This window comes from Periophthalmus magnuspinnatus, chromosome 4 (genome assembly GCF_009829125.3).
Source record: "Periophthalmus magnuspinnatus isolate fPerMag1 chromosome 4, fPerMag1.2.pri, whole genome shotgun sequence".
Classification (NCBI taxonomy): domain Eukaryota; kingdom Metazoa; phylum Chordata; class Actinopteri; order Gobiiformes; family Gobiidae; genus Periophthalmus; species Periophthalmus magnuspinnatus.
Genome location: NC_047129.1, coordinates 20,750,628 through 20,774,419, shown reverse-complemented (window position 1 = coordinate 20,774,419; position 23,792 = coordinate 20,750,628). Strand labels below are relative to the sequence as shown.

At 39.8% G+C, this 23,792-nt stretch overlaps 4 protein-coding genes across 5 annotated transcripts in view; 3 read left to right on the top strand and 1 right to left on the bottom strand.

The window, feature by feature from the left end:
• sgip1a (SH3GL interacting endocytic adaptor 1a) overlaps positions 1-3,109 on the top strand; it is a 35,676-nt gene extending 32,567 nt beyond the window's left edge. For both annotated transcript variants that reach the window (XM_055221033.1, XM_055221032.1), the window contains one exon: positions 590-3,109. In XM_055221033.1, coding sequence (XP_055077008.1) covers positions 590-612 — 23 coding nt within the window. In that variant the 3' untranslated portion in view covers positions 613-3,109. The remainder of the gene's footprint in view (positions 1-589) is intronic.
• Positions 3,110-3,631: 522 nt separating this feature from the next.
• insl5a (insulin-like 5a) lies at positions 3,632-6,384 on the bottom strand. The gene is made up of 2 exons (XM_033965207.2): positions 6,228-6,384; positions 3,632-4,268 (listed from the first exon to the last, which is right to left on the bottom strand). The coding sequence occupies exons 1-2, from the start codon at positions 6,382-6,384 to the stop codon at positions 4,132-4,134; spliced, it is 294 nt and encodes a 97-aa protein (XP_033821098.1). The 3' UTR covers positions 3,632-4,131.
• A 5,771-nt stretch (positions 6,385-12,155) lies between these two features.
• On the top strand, positions 12,156-16,728 carry pars2 (prolyl-tRNA synthetase 2, mitochondrial). The gene is made up of 4 exons (XM_055221036.1): positions 12,156-12,291; positions 12,996-13,348; positions 14,176-14,421; positions 15,279-16,728. Exons 2-4 carry the CDS (start codon positions 13,016-13,018, stop codon positions 16,158-16,160), a joined length of 1,461 nt encoding a protein of 486 aa, XP_055077011.1. The 5' UTR covers positions 12,156-12,291; positions 12,996-13,015; the 3' UTR covers positions 16,161-16,728.
• Positions 16,729-17,400: 672 nt separating this feature from the next.
• Positions 17,401-23,367, top strand: ttc4 (tetratricopeptide repeat domain 4). Its single transcript, XM_033965048.2, has 10 exons — positions 17,401-17,618; positions 17,960-18,077; positions 18,629-18,790; positions 18,860-18,937; positions 19,468-19,592; positions 19,679-19,765; positions 21,619-21,866; positions 22,325-22,409; positions 22,480-22,562; positions 23,241-23,367. Exons 1-10 carry the CDS (start codon positions 17,520-17,522, stop codon positions 23,341-23,343), a joined length of 1,188 nt encoding a protein of 395 aa, XP_033820939.1. The 5' UTR covers positions 17,401-17,519; the 3' UTR covers positions 23,344-23,367.
• Positions 23,368-23,792: the final 425 nt, after the last annotated feature.

The window sequence follows — 23,792 nt, the reverse complement described above, 5'->3', positions numbered from 1 at the left end:
CCTTGCAATTGTACGTTGAGAAACATTGTTCTTAGACTGTTGGCCTATTTGCTCACATAGTTGTTCACAAAGTGGTGAACCTCACCCCATCCTTGCTTGTGAATGACTGAGCCCTTTGGGATGCTCCTTTTATACCCAATCATGACACTCATCTGTTTCCAATTAACCTGTTCACCTGTGGAATGTTCCAAACAGATGGATTTTAAGCATTCCTCAACTTTCTCATTCTTTTGTTGCCCCTGTCCAGCTTTATTGGAACAAGCATCAAACTGAACATGAGTGAATATTTGTATAAAAACAATAAAGTTGATCAGTTTGAACATTAAATATCATGTCTTTGTAGTTTATTCAGTTCAATATAGGTTGATTATAGGTTGAAAAGGATTTTGTATTTTTTTTAAGTTTTACACAGCGTCCCAACTTCATTGGAATTGGGGTTGTACTTAGTGGTGGTGTCACCTGCTTGTCTCCATGAAGATGATGGATATGTTTTACGCCATACAGCGGAACATTCCAGAAAAGTTACATAGTCCATCTTTAACAAAAACCACGAAAGAATCAGGTCTGTATTTCTCACCGTTTTTTGCAGGAAAGTACTTGGCAGATAACTAAGGCATTCCCAGGCTGAGGGGTCCCTAAAACCATTCCCAGGCTAAGGGGTCCTTGTTGGACATTGGACAGCTCCACAGTCTGCCAGCAGTATTCTCAAACCTCACGTCCCATCGTATTTGTAACCATTCACCTACACATCGTCTGTACTGCTGCGTTCAATCACTGGGTTCTTCCTACTTCCTGTTTCGCAGTCTGTGCCTCTGCCTCCATCTCCTGGTCAAAACGTGGTAGTGTTTTTGGAGTCTCACTGCAGTTGCCTGTCTCAAAGCTGGTGAGATTTGCCTTTTATTATTTTATATTTATTACCAAAATAAAATGCAGAAGACATTGATAACACATTTGTGTAATTTTAAGTTTGGTGGCCTTCTTACAGTGTACTTATTACTCTAATACTGGGTCACTCCAGCCACATCGACTCATTCAAATGCATTTATTTGGGTTACAATGATGGACACAGAGGTCAGGCAGCTGCAGAGAGCTCCTCTATAGAACAAAAGTCATGTATAAAGTCACTGGATCCCTTCTATAGGTCTCTTATATACAGGGCGTTTGGTGTTCCTCGTATTGTCCTCCTGTTGTTGCCATGGCAGCAGTGTTAGACTCCAGAGTACATGAGAGCATCTATTTTTATTTATTGACAAATAAACTTGTTGTATAAAATGTGATTCTGTTTATGTATAAAATGTGATTCTGTTTATGTATAAAATGTGGTTCTGTTTATGTATAGAGGTGGAATGGTACGACAACTCCCTTAAAGGTATAAATATTTGAACTTTTTGTTATCTGTGTAGTTGGTAACATGTGTACAGTATAAGGTATAATTTTGGAATTTATTTCAAATATAATTTTTTAACTCAAGTGCAACAGATTTGAGCTCTATATGGGGCAGGTGGACGGGATAAGATTTGAGCTCTATATGGGGCAGGTGGGCGGGGTAGATTTGAGCTCTATATGGGGAGTGGGGTAATTTAAAGAAAAACATGACTATCTGGATGCTGTGTTGATGCTTTGTGAAAGCAGTGTTACTGTAGTTACTGTTCCTCTCATGAGTGTGGCTGTGGCGGCGGTGGCGGAGGTGGTGGTGGCGGCGTGCCACTGCAGTAGAGTCTGTGACTAAAACCAGCTGTTTATTTGATTCAAATGACAAAACCTCTGTGTCACATTTATGTAGGTGGCCTCGTGCTTCTGTTCAGATCAGAGAGTTTGGCTGGATTCAGACTGCGTAAACATTGGTTCTAATTTGGCCCTGTTCTAGTCCTGGTCTAGTTGTGCTTTAGTTCCGGTTTAATCATTGCTTAGTCCTGGTCTAGTCCTGGTTTACTCCTGGTTTACTCCTGGTTCCAGGAGTACATATTGGTACAGTCATAGACTGTATATAAAATGCATAAATGCATTTATATAAATATTTGTTATACAGTCTAGGGAGCTGGTACCTGAATAGGACTTTGTGCTGTACCTAATAGCACCCAGCCCCACATGTGAACATTTCAACAGCACCCAGCCCCACATGTGAACCGTTTAACAGCACCCAGCCCCATGTATCAACGCTCCCTGAAGGAGCAGATGAAGGGTGTGGGTCTGGTGATGTACTCCTGTAGTGCTCCACCTGACTGAAGAGCCTGATAGTATCTTATTATAGTAATTGTAGTAGTCAACCCTGACCCTATAGGGCTATATACTGATTATATAACCCTGACCCTACCCCTCAAACACAGCATATAGTATAGTTATATAGTGTTAGACAGTAATTATATTAGCCAAACCCCTAACCCTAATCCTGACCTCGACCCTCAAACACAGCGTGTTGTAGGCGCGCTCTGATCTGAACAGAGTTAAGAACTTCATGCGGCTCTCTCCTTTCATACTTGTCTCTGTGAGATGATATGATTTGAATGCAAACTGAGTTGTTTTGTTTTATATTTTGTGTGAGCTCCTGGACGAGTCTGTTGTTGTTTCGCAGAATAAGCTGAATATTTTTTAAAGGCCTAAAAAATACAAATGTTATATATTTGTTTATTGTAGAACTTCCTGAATGCTCTGACTGTCGACATGAAGAACAAAAGATCTGTACTTATCTCAATGCACATGACTATGATGTTAAAATAAAAACATTATGTCACATTTTGAATCAACTTTCTGTCAGCCATGTTTGTACTTGAACATGTTTGACCGAAAGTTCTTTGTACAATGACTGGTCCAGCATTATCTAAAAATATATATAAAACTAATAAAAGACATCGTACAGATCTGCTCCATCAGTGAAATATGCACTTCCCTCTGACATGAGGCTAGTCTGCCTTTAGATGACGCTGTACCAGGCTGTTGTTGAGTCCATAGACTAATTAAATCAAAAATAATAAGTCTATGCAGAAGGGGCGTGTCTGTGTGCTGTGTGTCTGAAAACATGCAAACCATCTGTACAGTATCAACAACGCTATGATGAACCTGGAAAATGAGTTTGCTTCTTTCCAAACAATAAAAGTGCTACATGTCTGAATCCAGGCTCCTGCTGTGTTATTCTCATGACTTTATCTAGTTCTGCTCCATCTGTGAAGTGCCCCGATCAACCACTAGAACCCACTGATGTTCTGTCAAATTCTGTGCAGAATCTGAACCAACCTGGACCCACAAATAAGAAAAATCTAATGGGACTTTAATGGGAACACAGCCTAGACTTTACCTTTACCTATTTTTAGTTATAAAGTCCATAAATCAATTTATTTTTTTTATTTATTTATTTTTTGAGATTTGCTTCAACTTTGACAAAATTCAAAACCAAAAGAAGATGTTCCTTGTGCAGCATCTTTCCGTATGGACAGTAAAGTAAACAGTTTGAACTGGGCTCATTTTACTCCAGAGACCTTATCGTATGTTTTATTATGTAAGCTTTTGTATTTGATATAAAGACAAAAGTTGAAGACAAATTGAAGATTCAAAGCCTTTATAAAATAATAATTGAACTTTAAAACTCACAGTTACTATAAAAACGCAATGATTCACTTTAGACACATCAGCGGCGTTTGAATGCTCAGACAACAAATATGTTAACAAACATTCAAATTAAAAAGGCACATCCAAACACTCTAAAGCTGCACTGTGGAACTTTTCTGGCTAGACCACTTGTTTATGGGATGTTCCACAGTATGGCATTAAATACATCTATCTGGAGACAAGCAGCTGATACCACCAGTTCAAGTTACAGGTAAGATCTGTGGAGAGATGAACCCCTTCACAGTATGGCGACTCCTGTAATGGCATGTAAATAAGATCAATTTAATGCCATACTGTGCATGGAACAATATCTATGAAGACAAGCATCTGGTGGACCCCAACAGAAAAGTTCCATAGTACCCCTTTAATGTAATTCCAGAAAACAGTGATGCAGAATGCTACATGGCTGAGAGTACTGACAGTACTTTAGTACTGATAGTACTGACAGTATTGACAGTACTGATAGTACTGATAGTACTGACAGTGACAGTATTGATAGAGAGTATTGTGATCCTTGTTGTGGGGGCCTCAGCAGAGCAGGGAGAGGTCACTCTTCCTACAGCCCATCGAGCAGCACAAGGACGTCAGGATACTGTTCATGTCCCTCCTCCTCAGCTCCATTTGAGGGCCCCAGACGAGCAGAGACTCCCCACTGAAGGGTCCATCTGTCAGGGGACAAAACAAGTTAAAGCTGCATGAGGAGGAAACAGTGATGAGGGATTAAATATGTACTACACACACACACAAACACACACACACACATTAGGTAGGGTACCATCACATTAAAAAAACACTGGAACTTTTTTGCAACACAACTCTGTAATGGGTTACTGAGCTAATGACCAATGTATTTAGTTAGTAATGAATCTGTATCTGGAGGAAGCTGGCACAGGCTCACTGAAGTTAAACTTACTGAAGTTAAACTCACTAAAGTTAAATTTACTGAAGTTAAACTCACTAAAGTTAAACTTACTGAAGTTAAACTCACTAAAGTTAAACTCACTAAAGTTAAACTTACTGAAGTTAAACTCACTAAAGTTAAACTCACTAAAGTTAAACTCACTAAAGTTAAACTTACTGAAGTTAAACTCACTAAAGTTAAACTTACTGAAGTTAAACTCACTAAAGTTAAACTCACTAAAGTTAAAGTTACTGAAGTTAAACTCACTAAAGTTAAACTTATTGAAGTTAAACTCTCTAAAGTTAAACTTATTGAAGTTAAACTCTCTAAAGTTAAACTTACTGAAGTTAAACTCACTAAAGTTAAACTTACTGAAGTTAAACTCACTAAAGTTAAACTTACTGAAGTTAAACTCACTAAAGTTAAACTCACTAAAGTTAAACTTACTGAAGTTAAACTCACTAAAGTTAAACTCACTAAAGTTAAACTTACTGAAGTTAAACTCACTAAAGTTAAACTCACTAAAGTCTGTGTAGTCAGTTGTCCAGGTCTGATCTATAGTAAAAGCCAAAAGTAAAAACTGTCAATTGAACAAAAAGTTGTAGGAGTGAAGAAGTTTCACGGCGCATCCAAGCCACTTCTTCAGTCTTGGATGAGCAGCGAAACATCTTCACTCCTACAACTTTTTGTTCAGTTGACAGTTTTTACTTTTGACTTTTACTAAACTCACTGAAGTTAAACTCACTAAGGTTAAACTCACTGAAAGTAAACTCACTAAAGTCAAACTTACTAAATAGGTAAATGTATGCGTAGATGTACAAATGTAAAAATGTATAAATGTATACATGTATAAATGTGTATGAATGTATAAAGTGTACAAAAGTGTAAATGTATAAATCTAAATGTCTAATAAATATATAAATGTGTAAAGTTGTAAATGTGTAAATGTATAAATGTACAGATGTGTAAATATATAAATGTATAAATATGTAAATTAATAAATGTGTAAATGTATAAATGCATAAATTTATAAATATGTAAATGAATAAATGTGTAAAGGTGTAAATGTATAAATGTATAAATGTATAAATGTGAAGGAGGCTGATGTGACCCGAGCTCTTCAAACTCTGAGCGAGATTAAAGTGGTCATTTGTCTTGTCCACTGTCACAGCTCTGTCTAATGAGTGCACCTACACACACCATAAACAAGGGGCATTCTGTACAGCAGAAAGAGGGTGGGAAAGAGGGGAGGAGAGAGGGGGAAGGAAACACAGGAGAGAGGAGGAGAGTGGGCAGGAGAGATAGGAGGAAAAAGCAATGAAAGAGAGAGAGAGAGAGAGAAAGAGAGAGAGAACGAGAGAGAGAGCGAGAGAGAGGTGAGAGAGCAGGGACAGAGAGACTTCTTCATTCATTAATCTTCATACATGGAGCAGACAGTAGATAGACTGTTGTTTTCTGTACTGTAGCTCCAGTTTCGTGTTAAACTCACTGATCTCAGGTTCCACATTCATCCACAACAGACTTGTTTCATTTCCTTTGGCACTACAAAAATTCACCTGCCAATTCTACGTCTGAGTTCTACAGAAAAAGTTAAATTTCTTTAATCTACTGATAAATAGGAAGACGTACTGGCAAGAAAAGAAATAATCAACAATAAACAAAGAATTAAATAAAGGACATGTATTTAAAATGATGTGTTTACTCAGAGTAAACTCTCCCTCACCCTCCTCTCGTCTCCAGCGTGAGCCTCCGCAGGTGTAGACCACAGCCCTGAGGAACTCTCTCCCACACAACTTCACCGCCTTGACCTCGGCCTGAGCCTGGGTCGAGCTCAGGGCCGTACACAGCAACAGGACCGCAGTCAGCAGGGCCTTGTACATCCTGGACACTTGTTCAAAGCATCCTGTTAAAGACATTATATAGTGCTCCATCAGTGTCCGTCACAGTCTCCACCTCCTCCTCCGTCAGCTCTGCCTCTGTCACGCAAACACAATCTCATTATCAAACAAGAAGTAGATGGACAGATGGCAGGGCCATCATGTCATAACAAAGCCATACACTGAATATCATAGTCTCCCATTTTCATAAAAATCATTTAAGTACAACTTATGGTGCAACAGTAGGTTTAGGTGGGTAGTACCACCCTTTAAGAGGGATGCCACGCAGCATTCCACCTGCCAGTGCCCTATCTCATCTGATCTGACCCAGACTGATGGAAAAGCAATGTGCCATGATGAGGCAGTGGTGGTTCAGCATTCTGTCAGTGTTCCCCTTGGACAACACACTTTTGTCAGTCTGCCCCAGGGCAGCTGTGATCACAACAGTAGTTACATTTACAGCTATTGATGGCCCATGTTTACAACTGCTGATGGCCCATGTGCTGCTGATCGGCCATATTTAATGCTGCTGATGGCCCATGTTTACTGCTGCTGATGGCCCATTGCCTGTTACCTGCAGTGTTGACTCTGTGGAACAGGCTCATTAAAGGTTGCTGATGGTGTGACCAATGAGCCGCTCTCTGTACTCCTCATATACATGGCCATATATGGTCATATATACATACCCATATATGGTCACTATGAAATTACTACGGTGGAGTTACAATATTTGTTCTCCCAAAACACTGTGACTCCATTGGGTCAAATAGAAGGAGTTTGTTTACTTCCTGATTCAACCGTTAAAATTAACAAACCATGAAACACAAAAGTCTGTGGAAGCTGTTTTAGCCATGACCTTTAAGGACGCCATTAGTCACGCCATGGAGTTTAAAGAGCAGAAATATATAGAGACAGATGGGGATGAGTGACAATATAAAGAGATAATGAGTCTACTCTCACCAAAAACAACTTACTGCTTAAAATATGGCTGCAATGCTAGTACTACTGCAACTAAGGTTTGGGTTCCACAGACATTTTTCCTCTGTATTGGACCCATTTTTCAACCCATCAGGGTTGTATGTAGCAGCGTTCTCAATCCCAATTCTCCGAAATGAGATGTTGTAAAGTGACTATTTATCCTTCACATTTAGAACATCATTGTATTTATGTGTACAGATGGGATTGTTGCAGGGGCACATGTGCAGATGGAAATTAAACCCAAAAGCTATAATTGATGAATATCCTGTAAACCAAATAAATACACTGAGGTGATACTGGACTATACAGATCTGTCACGATAACAACCACCATATTTTACTACAGAGAAATATTCTGGTATACAATAATATTGAAACTTATTTATTTATTTATTTCAGGGACAATGCACATTAATAAACATTTGCATGTAAATATGCCAGAATTAGCCCAAGGGCTATTTTTCACCCGTAGTCCCGGGACAGGTGTAAAATGTCAACCTGTAGGAAATAAAATACACCAGAATAAAAACAAGGTTATTATTTACACTCTAAAATCATTCTTACATACAGTCGCATACAACTCCATTCTTATAGTCATAAAACCACATTCAGCCACATACATTCATTTTCAGCCACAAACATGACATACCGTTGTCTACATACACACAGACACAAACAGACAGACAACAAAACTCAAACAGAGGCAGGATGGAGACAGGAGCATCGAGAGGTGGATGTTAGTGGTGACAAGACTGATTTTCAATTAACCATTTCTTTAACTGTAATTTAAATGAGGTGTAAGTGGGGAGACTTCTAATTGTGGTGGGGGTGGTGTTCCAGTCATGGGCAGCTTTCACAGAGAAGGTGGTTTGGCCAAAGAGACTTTTTCTGAGTGGGATGATGCAGTCCCCTCTCGATGCCCCTCTGGTTCTTTTGTGGTCAGAGGTCCTGATGTGAATAAACTGTGTGAGTGGAGGAGATGACAAGCCATGAATGATTTTAAATATGAGACAGAGATGAGCATATTTGACCAAGTTTTCCCAGATCAGTAGATTGTGTTTTTGGAGGATTGGACAGTGGTGATAAGAGTGTGGTTTCCGATCAAGAGTTTTGATGGTCCCTTTATAAAGAGAGTGGATGGGTTTTAGAGCTGTAGAAGTTGAGTGAGACCAGACAGTGAGACAGTAAGTGATATGGGAAAGTATCATGGAATGTATGAACATTTTGGCTGACTGTATGGACATTTGAGGTCGAACGTGTCGAAAATCTAAACTACTCTAAACTACTTTATGTCTCTGACCCAAAGCCGAATAATCCCAGTAAACACATTTTAAAAGAGTCTCATTAAAAGGCTTCAGACCTGATCTGACTATTGTAAAGAAACTGTACATGATAAATATTGAGACCCCAATGATCTTGTTCCAGCTTCACATACTGAACCATAAGTCATGTGTATCAAGATAGGCTTGTATATACATCACTACAGACTTATCATATATGTTTATATTGTATATTTTATATTGTATCTGTGAGTCCTCTTTGAGCCATTTCTGAACCAGGTTTATGACGTTTTGGTCCAGTTTATCAGGTGAAATCAGCAGGAGGTCGTTCATTCACTTACCTCTGCTCTGGTGTACTTTAATTCTGCACTCACATTTACGACCAACACATGCAGACTGGGCTTGGGAAACTGGATTTTGTCAGTTTTATGAAAATATAGAGCAGCCATGTCATATCCTGTTATAGTCAAGACTAAACCAAAGCAATAGTGACTAAACAAGATTGTTTTAAGTTTAAAACATGTTTTTAGAAGTTAAAAAAAAGAAAGAAAAACATGTCTTCTTATTGCGATTTATTCTCACCTAGAGAACAGAGACTCAAACAGGCTGCAGACATGTGTTAAAGCTGCTCTTTAGCTGAGCACATAGACTGTAAATTTGTTCACTTGAAGTTCATTTCTACAGCACATTTAAAACAGGTGACCAGTAAAATAAAATATAATATAATGTATCCATCCCTTTTGTTTCGCTTTATTTGGGGTCAAGTCATGGAGGCAGCAGTTTCAGCAAGGAGGCCCAGACTTCTCTCTCCACACACACTTCCTCCAGTTCTTCCAGGAGGATCCCAAGGCATTCCTCCAGCGTGTCCTGGGTCTTCCCCTGGGCCTCCTCCTGGTGGGACATGCCTGGAACACCTCTCCTGTGAGGTGTCCAGGAGGCTTCTGGAATGGATATCCGAGCCAACTCAGCTGCCCCTCTCGACATGGAGGAGCAGCAGATCTACTCCAAGTTCCTCCCATGTGACTGAGCTCCTCCAGCACCCAGACATCCTGCGGAGCAAACTCATTTCAACCACTAGTATCCATGATCTTGTCTTTTTGGTCATTAGCCATAGGTGAGGGTAGGGATGTAGATTGACCTGTAAAATGAGAGCTTTGCCTTTGGACTCAGCTCCTTCTTCACCACAACAGTCTAATACAGCGATCACATCACTGCAGATGCTGCAACAATCCAACTGTCAATCTCACGCTCCATCCTTCCTTCACTTGTGAACAAGATCCTGAGATACCTGAACTTCTCCACTTGAGGCAAGGACTCTCCACCCACCCAGAGAGTGCAAGCCACCTTTTTCCGGTCGAGAACCATGGCCTCGGATTTGGAGGAGCTGAGGAGCCATCAAGCATATGATGGAGAGTCTAGAGCTTGTCCAGTGTTCCGTGACAGGGACAAAAACCACACTGCTTCTCTTGAATCTGAGGTTTGACTATTGGTCAGATTCTCCTCTCAAGTCCCTGGAATAGACCTTACCAGGGAGGTTGAGGAGTGTGATTCCCCTGTAGTTAGAACACACTCTCCGGTCTCTCAGCTTAAACAGAGGGACCACCACCCCGGTCTGCCATTCTGCAGGTACAGTTCCCGACCACCACACGATGTTGCAGAGACCTGTCAGCTAAAACCCACAACATACAGAGATTTAAGATACTTGGGACAGATCTCATTCACCCCTGGATCCTGGAGGAGCTTTAACCACCAGGGTGGTTCAGCAAGGGTGATGAATGAATCTGCCTCCAAGTCTTCAGCCTCTGCTTCCTCCTCGGAAGACATGACGGTGAGATTGAGAGGATCCTCAAAGTATTCTTTCCACCGTCCAACAATGTCCCTACTCGAAGTCAGCACTCCATTCCCCTCCGGAGGCCATTATTTCTTTGAGGCCATGTGATAGTCCTCCCTGAACTCCTCTCAGCCCAAACTTTTTGTATCTGCGACTGCACAGGCTGCAACATGCTTGGCCTGACAGCACCTGTCAGCTGCCTCACAAGTCCCACAAGCTGACAGGGCCTGATAGGACCCCTTCTTCATCCTGCCATCATCCTTTACCTCTGGCGTCCACCACGGGGTTCAGGGATTGCCACAACCCGTCCCCAACCCTTCTCGAGGAGAAGGGTACCAGAGCCCAAGCTGTGCATGGAGGTTGAGCCCAACTATATTTACCCAGTACTTAAACTCAGGATCCTTTGCCCCCCTTTGCATAATGCCCTGGGCAACATAGCTACTAGGATCATTTGAGTACGCAAACTCCCCCACCATGATAAGGTGGCAGTTCAAGGGAGAGGTAATATGATAATGCTTGTTGCTACAAAAAGACTAACTATAGACCCAAATATAGACCCAAGTTCTGGAAAACTAATATATATATATATATATATATATATATATATATATATATATATATATATATATATATATATATATATATATATATATATATATATATATATATATATATATATATATATATATATATATATATATATATATATATATAATCCACTTTATAGAAAAGAGCTGTGTAGGGCCTATATTATCTCTTGTGGGTTTAGCTTCTATTCAGGGCCATCACTTTCAAAAGGCTCAAGCTCAAGGAGAGAGTGCCATCTGTACCATGTTATCGACTGACTGGGGGAGTAATGGCTAAAAATGGCCGACCTTAATTGTTATAAAGGGAGAAAGAGCACATTAACTCCTGCTGAATATAATGTCAACAATGAGATGAGAGCACAGAACAGACACACAAGATCTTTAAAAGGATCAATACAGACAGTGCCCATTTCTGTTTTACATCATGTTTACATTATTCTACAGGCCTACTTTAAACCCTTTACACTGATTTAAATAGTAAAAGAAACCTACAAGCCTACAAACAGAAACTGTAAACAATAGGTATTTGGAGTTTCTGTGTAGTTAGCTTCTCCCTTCAGACAGATATAAGGCAGTGTCCAGCAGTAATCAGACCAGAACTGAAGATGCAACTTGGATGAGAAGCAAAACATCTTCACCCCTTTTTTTTTTTCTTTTTGTCCAGTGACAGATACTATGGATCAGACCTGGATGACTGAGGGGTGAGGCCCATATGATAAATAATAATCTAGGCCTATTCCTGACAAACAAACAAATAAATCAATCACTCAATACATAAATAAATTACCTGAACAAGGTACCATTATTTATTTATTTATTTTTGTTTTTGTATATTTTCATTAGTTTCAACCGGAAAGTTGTTTTTTGTTTGTTTTTTTACTGTTATCTATGGAGTGTTAGCTTAGCCAAAGACAGGATCAAGGATCTATTAAAAATAAAAGGATGGATGTTTTAAGATGCATTAAACTGTTGCTAATGTTCATGCATATTATATTCAGACATAACAGCTCTTTAACTGCTGATACATTTGCCATGTCCTGAGAACTGCGAATCTGATCTGGCAACTCCTGAGTGCGGAAGGACATGCGGAAGAACGTGCGGGAGACGTCATGGCGTGCCCCGTCACTGCGTGCTCCGCCGGAACCTGCGGCGTGGTCTGTGCCATAACGTGCGAATGTTTTGGATTTACAGCTAACATATCCCACAGCTTTAGGAGCTTTCGTTTCTTTACAGTGGTAAGTTCTTAGAAACATATTTCCACGATAATAGTGCTGTTTTTCTCGCTAGTTCAGGATTTTCAGCTCCGTGTAGTAGAAAAACACAAGGAAAAACGTGAAGACAGAGGAGTATATACAGAGATATCTACTGGGATACATACAGATATATACAGAGAAAAGCACAAGGACAGACGTGCAGAGAGGAGAAGTGTGAGAGGTATATATCTCCAAAGGTCTAATCATGTGTCATATACAGTTTATAGGTTTACACATTTAGAATAATGAGATGTTATTACTTACCTGAAATGTTCCACAGTATTGCATTAAACTTTTCTCCATGAAGACAAACAGATGATGATGCCAGGCCAAGTTACTGGTCAGATCCAAGGAGAGGCAAGCCCCCTTACTATGATCCATTCTTGGCTTTGTTGTATTGTTGTCTTGAGGAGAGGGGCATTCTGGGTAATAGGAAGCAAGTTTGTTGTCTCTCTGTGCTTCATATTTAGATGGTTTAAAGGCGGACTCTATAACTTACAGGTCAGATGACCTTGGAGAACATGCTCTTATAGTAAGCAGGATCTTCTCTATACTGATCAGACCAGTAACTATGTGAAATCATCTTGTTTCCTTGGAGCTGGATACGCTTAATCATACTGTGGAACATTAAAGGCAAATTAATGAAATCTCAATAAATGAATGCCCTATGTTTTCTATGTTTTTAGAAGAAGCCAGAGAAGTCCTTATGGAGCCTGTAGTGCACCGGCTTTGGCCCAGAGCTTGGCAGCGATTCCACAGACCCCTGGCCCTCCTCCAGAGGACCCACTCCTCCTCCCCTCCTGTCTTTCCTCTGGCCTCTCCTCTGGCCTCTCCTCCTCTTTCTTGTCCTCATTCCCTGCCGTTGGTGTCGCGCCTGTACCAGCCCTCTAACCTGCGCGATGTAGGACCCGACAGCCGCCTGCAGGGGGAGCAAACCTGTAAGAGTCAGAGGCTCATGCAGCAGGCGGGACTCATCTACCCCTCCAACCCAGGCTGCTACTACTACCTCCCCGCCACTGTGCGTGCCATGGAGAAACTGGTGAGAGCATCTAAGTGACATTTCAAGGTTAAGGTTAAAATATGCTTTATAGAGTAGTACATTCATCCTCTGCATGTGACCCATCCTTCAGTGTCTGGGTTAAATCTGCATTTGACCCATCCTTCAGTGTCCAGGTTAAAAGTGCATTGCTGGATTGACATTTATTTTATTAAAACTTTTATTAAGAAAGAGGAACATAATAAAAAAATAGTAATATAAAATGCAAACTCCCCTTTACCTTCACATCCAGGTGGCTAGTGTTTACCTGTAATTTACCTGTTGTTGGTAGGACTCCACTTATCGCTCAGTAAATTATGTGTTTTTATTGTATTTTGGGCTCAATATGTATCGCATGTACTTTTGGCTGCAATAATCAGGAGAGTTTTGTTATTTTTGTTGTAATATGAAAAAATGCTGATGATGATTGAGAAAGTTGTTTCTATGGGTAATATGTCTGCAGCATTACTGTGATTCTCCTGCTTTATTTTTGTGTCTGTGGCATAAACTAGTTTAAATATTATCGTTATATTTCTCTCTAGCAAGATATCGTGATTCACAATGTGTGATCATGACAGGCCTAAGCGAGAAGGGCCCAGAGACTGCGGACACAACAGTTAATATTATAGTTAACGTTTTAGAATTTTTATATTTTGTAGTCACTGTTTGGTTGGTTAAATGGCCTCATAGGTTGAGGTGAGACTCTTTTTCCTGAAATAATAATAAACCAACTATGCAGTTATTTTTAGTAGAAAAATAGAAAGAAATGTGAAATATTATTATTATTATTATTATTATTATTCAATATTCTGAGTTTTATTTGACCTCAGGTGTGCCTGATAGATGAAGAGATGCAGGCCGTGGGTGGACAGAAGCTGGACATGCCCAGTCTCTGTTCTGCTGAGCTGTGGAGGACCAGTGGCCGCTGGGAGCTGATGGGGAAGGAGCTGTTCAGGCTGAAGGATCGGCACGGAGCCGACTTCTGTCTGAGCCCCACACACGAAGAGGCGGTCACCGCACTAGTGTCGCACCAAACCACACTGTCTCACAGACAGCTCCCCCTGCTGCTCTACCAGGTAAGATGCAGGCTGTTTGTATTTTTACTGCAAATGAACTAAAACACTGTTATTATTACACATTCATACATACATGCAAACAGTGTGCATAGAGACTGGAGGTAAAGAGAGTAAAATGTTTTGCTCAAGGACACAATGGTTTTATCCACTTTAACTCTTGTCTTTGTAGCTGAGGAGTTCATTTAAACGTAACTCCCCCAGTTTGTGAATAGCATGGCTAGCACTGCGCATCTTAGTCTCCCTTGTGGGTGTTAATAAAGCATCTGTCTGTCCGTCGATCTGTCCATCTGTCCATCTGTCTGTGTGTGTGTGTGTCTGTGTGTGTATCTGTCGTCTCTGTTTTTCCTTCTTATTAAACCATACAATTGTTTTGATTTGTTTATTTACATGATGCCAGTTACTCATAAAGCACTATTCAAAGTATTCAAATGTACATATAAAATTATTTCACCTTAATGATCATAACAGTACGACTGTTATGTTCATTAAAATGGTCAAAGGGTTACAGTGACCGTGACCTTTTATATTTTTAGAGTAAATACTTCTAATATCTTCATGTTTGTCTCTTCTGTTCCACATTAAAACATCTATGGACACATTTAGTGAGGAATCAACCAAACCCACTGTTGTGTTTTTAGATCAGCCAATTTATTATCGTATTAATTAACATTAGATCCATTCAGATTTGGATGTAATTTACACTATGGTATTGTTTCATGTAACTTTGGACTTCAGTTTGTAATAGATAATTCAGTAATAATTCACATCATGACATAAATAGGGTATTATGTGTATTATTCAAGCATTTGTGAATTACTGTATTACTGATAAAAAATATCAAAATTTTTTTCCTTCAGATCACCCGTAAATTCCGTGATGAGCCAAAGCCGAAGTTTGGTCTCCTGCGAGGCCGTGAGTTCTACATGAAGGACATGTATTCTTTTGATGTGAGCGAAGAAGCTGCGTTTCAAACATATGAGTCTGTGTGTGAAGCTTACAGACGACTGTTCAGTCGCCTGGGCCTGCGGTGTGTTAAGGTACAAGCCGACACCGGAAACATCGGAGGAACACTCTCTCATGAATTCCAGCTTCCAGCAGATATCGGGGAAGATAAGCTTTTGTTGTGTGGATCCTGCTCCTTCTCTGCTAACGTAGAGACTTTGCCATCGGACCAAACTCACTGTCCCAAATGCAAAACAGGAACGCTAGCACAATCAAAGGGGATAGAAGTGGGTCACACGTTTTATTTGGGTAAAAAGTACTCAGAAATGTTCAACGCTTCATTCAGCAACACTCAGAACAAAGCTACTGTTACAGAAATGGGCTGTTACGGTTTGGGTGTCACCCGCATTCTCGCTGCTGCAGTTGAAGTTTTATCAACCGATGACGAGATTCGCTGGCCGGACCTGCTCGCGCCCTACCAAGTGTGTATACTACCTCCTAAGAAGGGAAGCAAAGCAGATGAAGCGTCCTCAATAGCTGAAGATCTCGCACACAGTTTAGGAGGGACCCTGCCTCGTTTGAAAGGGGAGGTTGTAATGGATGACCGCACTCATATGACCATTGGGAAAAGGCTCAAAGATGCTAAAAGACTTGGCTATCCTTACGTTATTGTCGTAGGGCAGGGGGCGCTGGAGGAGCAGCCCAAGTTTGAGGTGATCTGCCAGAAACATGGGGAGACTTTGTTTCTCAGTAAAGATGGACTCTTGGATCTGCTGCGATCTGTGGAAACTGTTTAAAGGGCCCATATTACACTATTTTCTGATCTATAATGTAATTTCCTCATCACAAATAGACCTGGAGTTGTTTTTATTTTATATTCACACATGTTTAACACACAAACCCCGCGCATTTTAGGCTGAATTCTTCTCTCAAACAGAAAACACTCAGTTCCACCTTGTGATGTCATCATGTGGTAATACAGGAAGTGCTCCACTGTGTTTTTAAACTCCATACACCTTTACTAGAATAATTTGGATGATTTCAGCCCTAGCATTGCCAGTCTCTACTGGTAAATGGAGCCATTCACCTGAAAACTACCACTTCATGTCATCACAAGGTAGAATAGAGCATTTTGAGCTTTGGAGGTTTACACAGACTAATAATAAAGTGTTTTTTTTCATTCACACATGTTTGAGTAACACAACTCCAGGTCTGTTTTTGAGGAGGGAAAAGCATTAGAACATGGATTAAAGCTACGAGAGTCAGCTTGTGTGATACAGGACCTTTAAGTATGATGCTACGTATCGGTGATGTACATGTGATTTACAAAAAAATTAATTAATTAAAAAAATACAATTTTTATGCAAGTTCATATTTACTCATTCAGGTTTATCAATACTTAACACAATATTATTAAACCAACTGGGCAAAATATTAGAATAGTTTTAATGAAAATATATTTAGTTTTTAATGGCATTTTGTCTATTTACCTGGTCAAATGGAATTCCAGTCTCATTATTGGCATTTACCCAGTTTTGATCAAGATGTAAAAATCATTGTGTAGCTCAGTTGCTGGAGGAAGTGCCTGGGGAGTGGGAAGTCTATACTGGGCATATATGGCCCTGTGACCTGATAAGCTAAAGGTCATTTTTATATTAATGGCAGTAGAAATAGATGTAGTTAAATGAGAGGACAAAACAAGCGTCTTATTTTTAAGTTAAAATAACTAATGTAATGTCTGTGTAGACCCTCAGTCGTCCAGGTCTGATCCATAGCAAACGACTAAGTTAAATCCAGTTGACAGATTTAACTTCGTCGTTAACTAATGTAATACGATTTGAATTTACAGATCCCATCTTAAAGTACCTTTCTGTTCATGTTTAGCAGTAGAGTTTGTGCCCCTTCTGACATGTCTTTTATTTTATATTCAATGAAATTAGTAGAAGGGATTACTTTCTTACGTACAAAGCACTACATGGCAACATCATCCCGGAACCAATGCATCTTACCTTGTTTTCGCACGGACCTCGATGCATCGCGTACCGACAGTTCACGTGTGGTGAAAACATCAGAGCAGTTAGTTGTTTGTTTTTTGCCCCCAGATTTCACGAATATTCGAGTTTTACGATAGATTTGCATTATAAAATTTAACAAATATGGCAAACGACAGCGATGATGACGTGATGGACGCGTTTATTGACAAATTCAAGACGGAGAAGTATAAGAACGCGTTCAATGAAGAGACCTGGGAAGAGGTAACCACTATTACGATCACATGAAATGTTATTAAACATGAAAGGGAAAAACTGATTATTTTATATAAGACCTATTTCCTAGAAGGTGTGATGAACGATTTACTTCTGTAAGTTTAAAAATGTAAGCAATGATGGAAAAAACTAAATTATTGTATCTAGTGTTCTATAGAACATGTCTAACCCTGTGCTGTTGTTCTCAGCCTGGTTTAATCACTTGAGAGGAATTAAGAATAATAAATAAATAATATTTATCATCATCTGAATATTTATCGTCTACTGAATCGTGTTTCAAATATGATGAGGAAAAACTGCCTTGTTATGATCATCTGCTCTTCTTTTAGGAGATGGACAGAATTCCTATTTTTATGACTAAAGCTCCAGATGAAATTGACCCAAAGAAATACCCCGAACTGGTGGCTCTTCAGTCAATGATCCATGATGAGGACCGCACCCCAGAAGGTAACTCACTGAAATTCACCCTTTTATCTTGAGAAGCTTGAGCACTGCTGCAGGCATTGGCTTTACAATATTTATAATGTGATTTTTAACAACAAATGATAATAGTATGTGATGGTTAGTTTTACAGATTGCTGCTTTTTTATAGCTTTTTTTAGTTTATAGCTGAAGTTACATCTGTGGATCAGTAAGAATGAATGTTTTTAGCAACAAAAGTTAACCTGGCTCACAACAGATTGATATATGCAGCACTTTGACTTGAGTTTGATTGATCGAGAACGGCTCTCGCTGACAGTGGTCAGAAAACACACCTGAACGAAAACAAATCTGATCAATTTGTGAACGTACAGTTATCACGAGAATCCATCTTGCTGTGTAAGGTTAAACAAAAGAATCTGTGACTGAGTAAAATGGTTTTAAGTAGAAGTTTAATGCCATAATGTGAAACACTCAAGGCAAAGCAATAACATCTCCATGGAGACAAGTAGATGATACTCCATTAGAAAAGTTACATCATGGACCTTTAAAACCTGTTTCTTTTTCTGTATGTGTAGAAAAAGCTGAAGATCTAAAAAATGAAGGCACCTCTTACTTTAAAGCCAAGAAGTACAAACAGGCGGCCATGTCCTACACAGCGGCTCTGGTAATGAAGAGCAAAAATCAGGATCTAAATGCAGTCCTCTTCTCCAACCGGGCTGCAGCACACTTTCATCTAGGTAAAGATATTTCACATGTTTTAAAGTTACGTCCTATGTAACTGTTTTTGAAGTGATTTTATTTTTCAGGTAATATGCGTTCTGCATTAAACGATGCTACGGCTGCAAAGAAGTTGAAGCCAGATCACCTCAAAGCCCTGGTTAGAGGTGTGTTTTAAAATGATTTTCAAATTTAGGATTATTGTAAAAACAAAAAAATAGAAGAATAAAAATTGTATCTTTTTGAGGATTATTTACAGACCTTAACCCTCAGACCCCTTGTGTTAGGGTTATGAATAATCATATTCATTTGTGTTTAATTATAAGAGTTACTATTAGTATAAGAAAATGTCGTATGAGTAAGGTCAGATATTACTTTACAGAATTCTCATAATCCTAAAATACCAACAATGTTTTTATATTATGACATCTCTGCTCCCAGTTATAAATTATAAATGAGTCTTGACATGCTCATTTCATAATTTGCTGTTTAAAGCTGTTAGGGTTAAGGTTATGTTCACAGCAACAGTGTGTACGTTGTTTTATTACCTGTTGGTTTCATGGTGCTGCCTCAGCTTCTCCCAGTACAAATGTGTGAACGCTTCCTCGTATATCAGCTAAAATCAAGTAAAAATAAAAATGTATTCTTCTTTTAAACCAAATGGGCATTAGATTGAACCTTTTTATTGTGGCTGTAGGAGCCCAGTGCTGCACAGAGCTCAGAAACTTTGGAGAAGCCTTAAAATGGTGTGACGAGGGATTGAAACTTTACCCCACAGACAGAAAACTACAGGAGCTCAGAGCCACAGCAGACAAAAATAAGGTATTATTATTATTATTATTATTATTATTTAGAAAGTGTGTTGATTTTATATAAAATCCAATTGGAGCTCTTGTGTCGTGTTCTAGAGAGTGTCTGACAGAGATGCAAGAAAAGCCAAAGCCAAACAAAAGAAGCTACTCGGGGAGAAGGAAGCTCTGCTCAAGGCTGTTCAGGTCAGACATGATGATAAAAAATATGATGGAACATTATGTGCTGCATTCACATTGAGGGAATTTTAATATAACATGAGAAACCAAAAACAGGGCAGTTCTTTTATTTATACAAAGTTGTTCTGTGGTTACTTCAGAGATAATAACAGCTCCATAACAGGATCAGTTTTGTTTTACGTTTAAGGAAATAAATGCTGTTTTCAGTCTCTGCTCTGGTATCTGCCGATAACAGATATTTGCAGATATTTAAACTGAAACTGCTGGATCGGTGCGTCCCTAATTATCACCATTATTCAATGCAAACTGAACTTTGGGTTGCCAGACACTACAAAATACTACACTAAGTTTGCAAGGGGGTTCTAATGCTGTTTTGCCAGAGGTGTAGTTAGTTAACCAGGATATTCTACAGAGATTTAAATCCTGGTCCCTGATTTTAAAAGAGTGGGAGTAATGTGACGGTGCCTTACACTGTAACTTTTGCTCTTGTTGAAATTTTAGTACAGTATTAGTGTTTACAGTTTTTACAGTATTTAGATATAGATTATACATCTAATCAGGTAGTGTGGCAGTTGATTATGTGCTGCTTAAGAGTTCTATAGTATCTTTGCTTTTCTTAGTACTGCACTTTTCTGGACTGAGACCACGGGCAGCACTGATGCCTTCACCTTCCAGGCCTTCTCCAGCTCTTCTTTCACCCCCTCTACTTTCTCATGTTCCTTTTTCCTGATGTTCCCATCAGGTGGTTCTGCAATGTCCACCACAACAGCTTTGCTCTGTTGTTTATCCAACGCCACAATGTCCGGTTGGTCCAGCACCATTTTGTCAGTCTGTATCTGAAGTCCCACAGGATCTTGGCTCGATCATTCTCCCACCTTGGTGTCTCCGGTCCGTACTCTGCACAGATGTTTCTGTACACTATGGCTCCACTTGGTTATGCCGCTCCATGTATGCATTTCCTGCAGCATCTTATACCTTAGCATGTGCTGGACTGTCTCAGGGGCTTCTGCACAGCCTACACCTTGGGTCTTGTCTGGTGTGGTAGATCTGGGCCTCTATTGCTCTAGTGCTCTTCCTCTGCGCTCCACTGTCTGAGACATTCGCTGAGCACGTTATCTGTTGGGGCCTTGTCCTTGATGTACTTATGGATCTTGGATGTTTCATCCTGGACTGTGACTCTCACACTCACTAGTCCTCGGCCTCCTTCCTTACGGCTCGCCTCAGGGTGTTGGATTTGGGATTGAACCTGCCCTGTATGGTCAGGGGCCTTCGGGTCTTAACATCTGTGGTCATATCTTCTCCTTTTTCCAGCTTATGATTCCTGCTGGGTATCTGATTACTGGCAGGTTGTAGCTGTTCATTGCCCGGGTCTTGTTCTTGCCATTGAGCCTCCTCCTTAGGACTTGGCGTCGGGGTTGCCTTGTGTTCATTCAGGATCTTATCTTTCAGGACAGTTGCTGCATCGCTCGGCGTGAAACTTACTTGGAGTTGGTGTTAACTCCCCTCTGACCTGGCGTCCTGGCTCCCCGTTGCCGCAGAATTTATGCTATGACTCTTGCCGTTTGCTGATGTTGGAACACTGAACTACTAGTTGCTTAGCTATAAGCTTGGACTGTGGGTTTCGAAGTAACTGTTTTTCCCACATCTTGTTCATATGACCCCTATGACTCGAGTCATGTGACCCTTATGACTTGGGTTTATATATATATATATATATATATATATATATATATATATATATATATATATATATATATATATATATATAAAAAACAACCAACAACACAGTGTGTGTTGTTGGTTGTTTTTTATGTGGTGGTGTTTTTTTGTATATTTACGTCTTGATGTTCCACACACAGGACAGAGGTATTAAGTTCCTTCCCTCGGTGCGACCTCGGTGCAGCTCTGACAGTGACGATGATGAAGATGGTGAGCCTTCCACTCGTGGTCTCTCACAGCTCAGTCTGGACGGTCTAAATTCAGGAGAGGTCACCGGAGCTCAGGTCTATCTCAACCAGGAGGATGGCGCCCTCTACTGGCCAGTGCTCTTCCTGTATCCTGAACACCAGCAGAGTGACTTTATCTCTACCTTCTGTGAAAACCACTGGTAAACATCAGCTTAACACACTGCATCATCATCATCATGGCACTTTCCGGTTAGAAGTGTTCTCCGGTTAAAGCCGTTCCCTCCGTTACAAGCTGTTCTTCAGTTAAAGGTATTCCTTAGTTATAGGCATTCCCCGGTTAAAGGGGCGGTTTCGTTGGTGAAAGCCATTCCCTCCTTTAAAAGCCATTCTCTTGTTAAAGCCATTCTCTTGTTAAAGCCGTTCTCTGGTTAAAGCTGTTCTCTGGTTAAAGCCATTCCCTTTGTTGAAAGTTTTCCTCGGTTAAAGGCGTTCCCCTGTTAAAGGCATTCCTGGTTATTGGCATTCTCTCTTGTATTCTTGGGTAGCTGAAACTTTATTTCCGACAAAATGGTTGTGTAAATAATTATAGTAATTGTATAAAAACAAAGTCCATGAATTTATTTTGAATTTAGTATGTTTAAAATGTGAATTTTCTCAGCTTCTTAGATCACCTGACCGTCATGTTTGGTGAAGAACTTCCTCCTTGGGACACGGACCATAAGTACTGCCCTTCAGACCTGCAGGTTTGAACCTCTGCATTTTGACCTTTTAAATTACATTTCTATTTATAATAATCATGTATTTTCTTTTTAGTTATTTTTTGAAGATGAACAAAAAGAGACACTTTACCAGGTCGACTCGCAGACTTCACTTCTACGGGCTCTACAGCATCAGCGGTAAGCTCACAGCTGTTTGCGATTCATTTAAGTCTCTGCACCTAATTTTTATCGTCTTAAAAACAGAGCTAGTTCATTTTAAAGGATTTGCATTGATCCACAGTTCAGAGCATCATAATTATTCACCACGATGAGTTTATAAGCACTGACAATTTTCAGAGGCCAGAGTGGAGTTTTGCTGCTACGGTAACACTAACAATAACAGCATGCTAACGGAATTTCCTGGTTTGCAGTCAATAAAGCACTTCCTGTTTAGATGCAGACAGCTCGCAGTGGACTTATTTAAGCTGCTTTTACAGTTTATCTGAACTGGGGGTGAAATCACTTCAGCCTCTTCAACATTTATGTTTTAAACTGTCGTCACGAGCTCTTCACTCACGGTGCTGCCGACACCATCACTGTACATAGAAGGAAGGGCAGATGTAAGGAAAATAAACAACATAAACAACGACACCATCGCCACACACAGAAGGAGAGGTAGATGTAAGAAAAATAAACAATGACACATTACCACACACAGGAGGAGGTGGGGCAGATGTAAGGAAAATAAACATAAACTGGAAATGCCACATTCTTTGGTTCTGTATTAGTCTCATGCTCCAGGAAGTGTTCTGTGTGCTAATACCAGCGTTTCCTTCATTCTTCATTCATTCTGCTAAATATTTTTCTGTTTTTTAGGTATTTTGTTAAAGCGGGAACGCCAAGTTTCATCGTGTTGGTCAAAGGCTCACCGTTCTGCAAACAGTATTTATCTGACAAGAAAGTTCACAGTCTCAAATAAAAATGGATTTAAACTTGTTCAACAATAAGATGTAAGATTGTTGTTATTATTATTATTAAGAAATAATATTAATATTATTAATAATAGTTAAACCTTTCATGGTTATTAGGTTTAAAGCTGCACTATGTAACTTTTATACGTCACTTTTCGAGTGGGGGGTTTTCCACCTGACTGTCTCAATAGAAATGATATGGCTTAGCCTAGAATCTTCCACATTATAGGATTATTAAACTTGCCTATATCTATGGAGGCGAATGATGCAGGTCAGATCTGTGGAGAGGGGACCACACTCACCACACTTTGTGTTTTTGGACAATAAAAACACCTGTTATTTAATAAATGCAAGATGGATAAAGCCATAATGTGGAACATTCCAGGCAAGGTAAAAAAAAAAAGGGGGGACAAGCAGGTACCAAAACCTCCCTCAGAAAAGTGATAGTTCTTTTAAA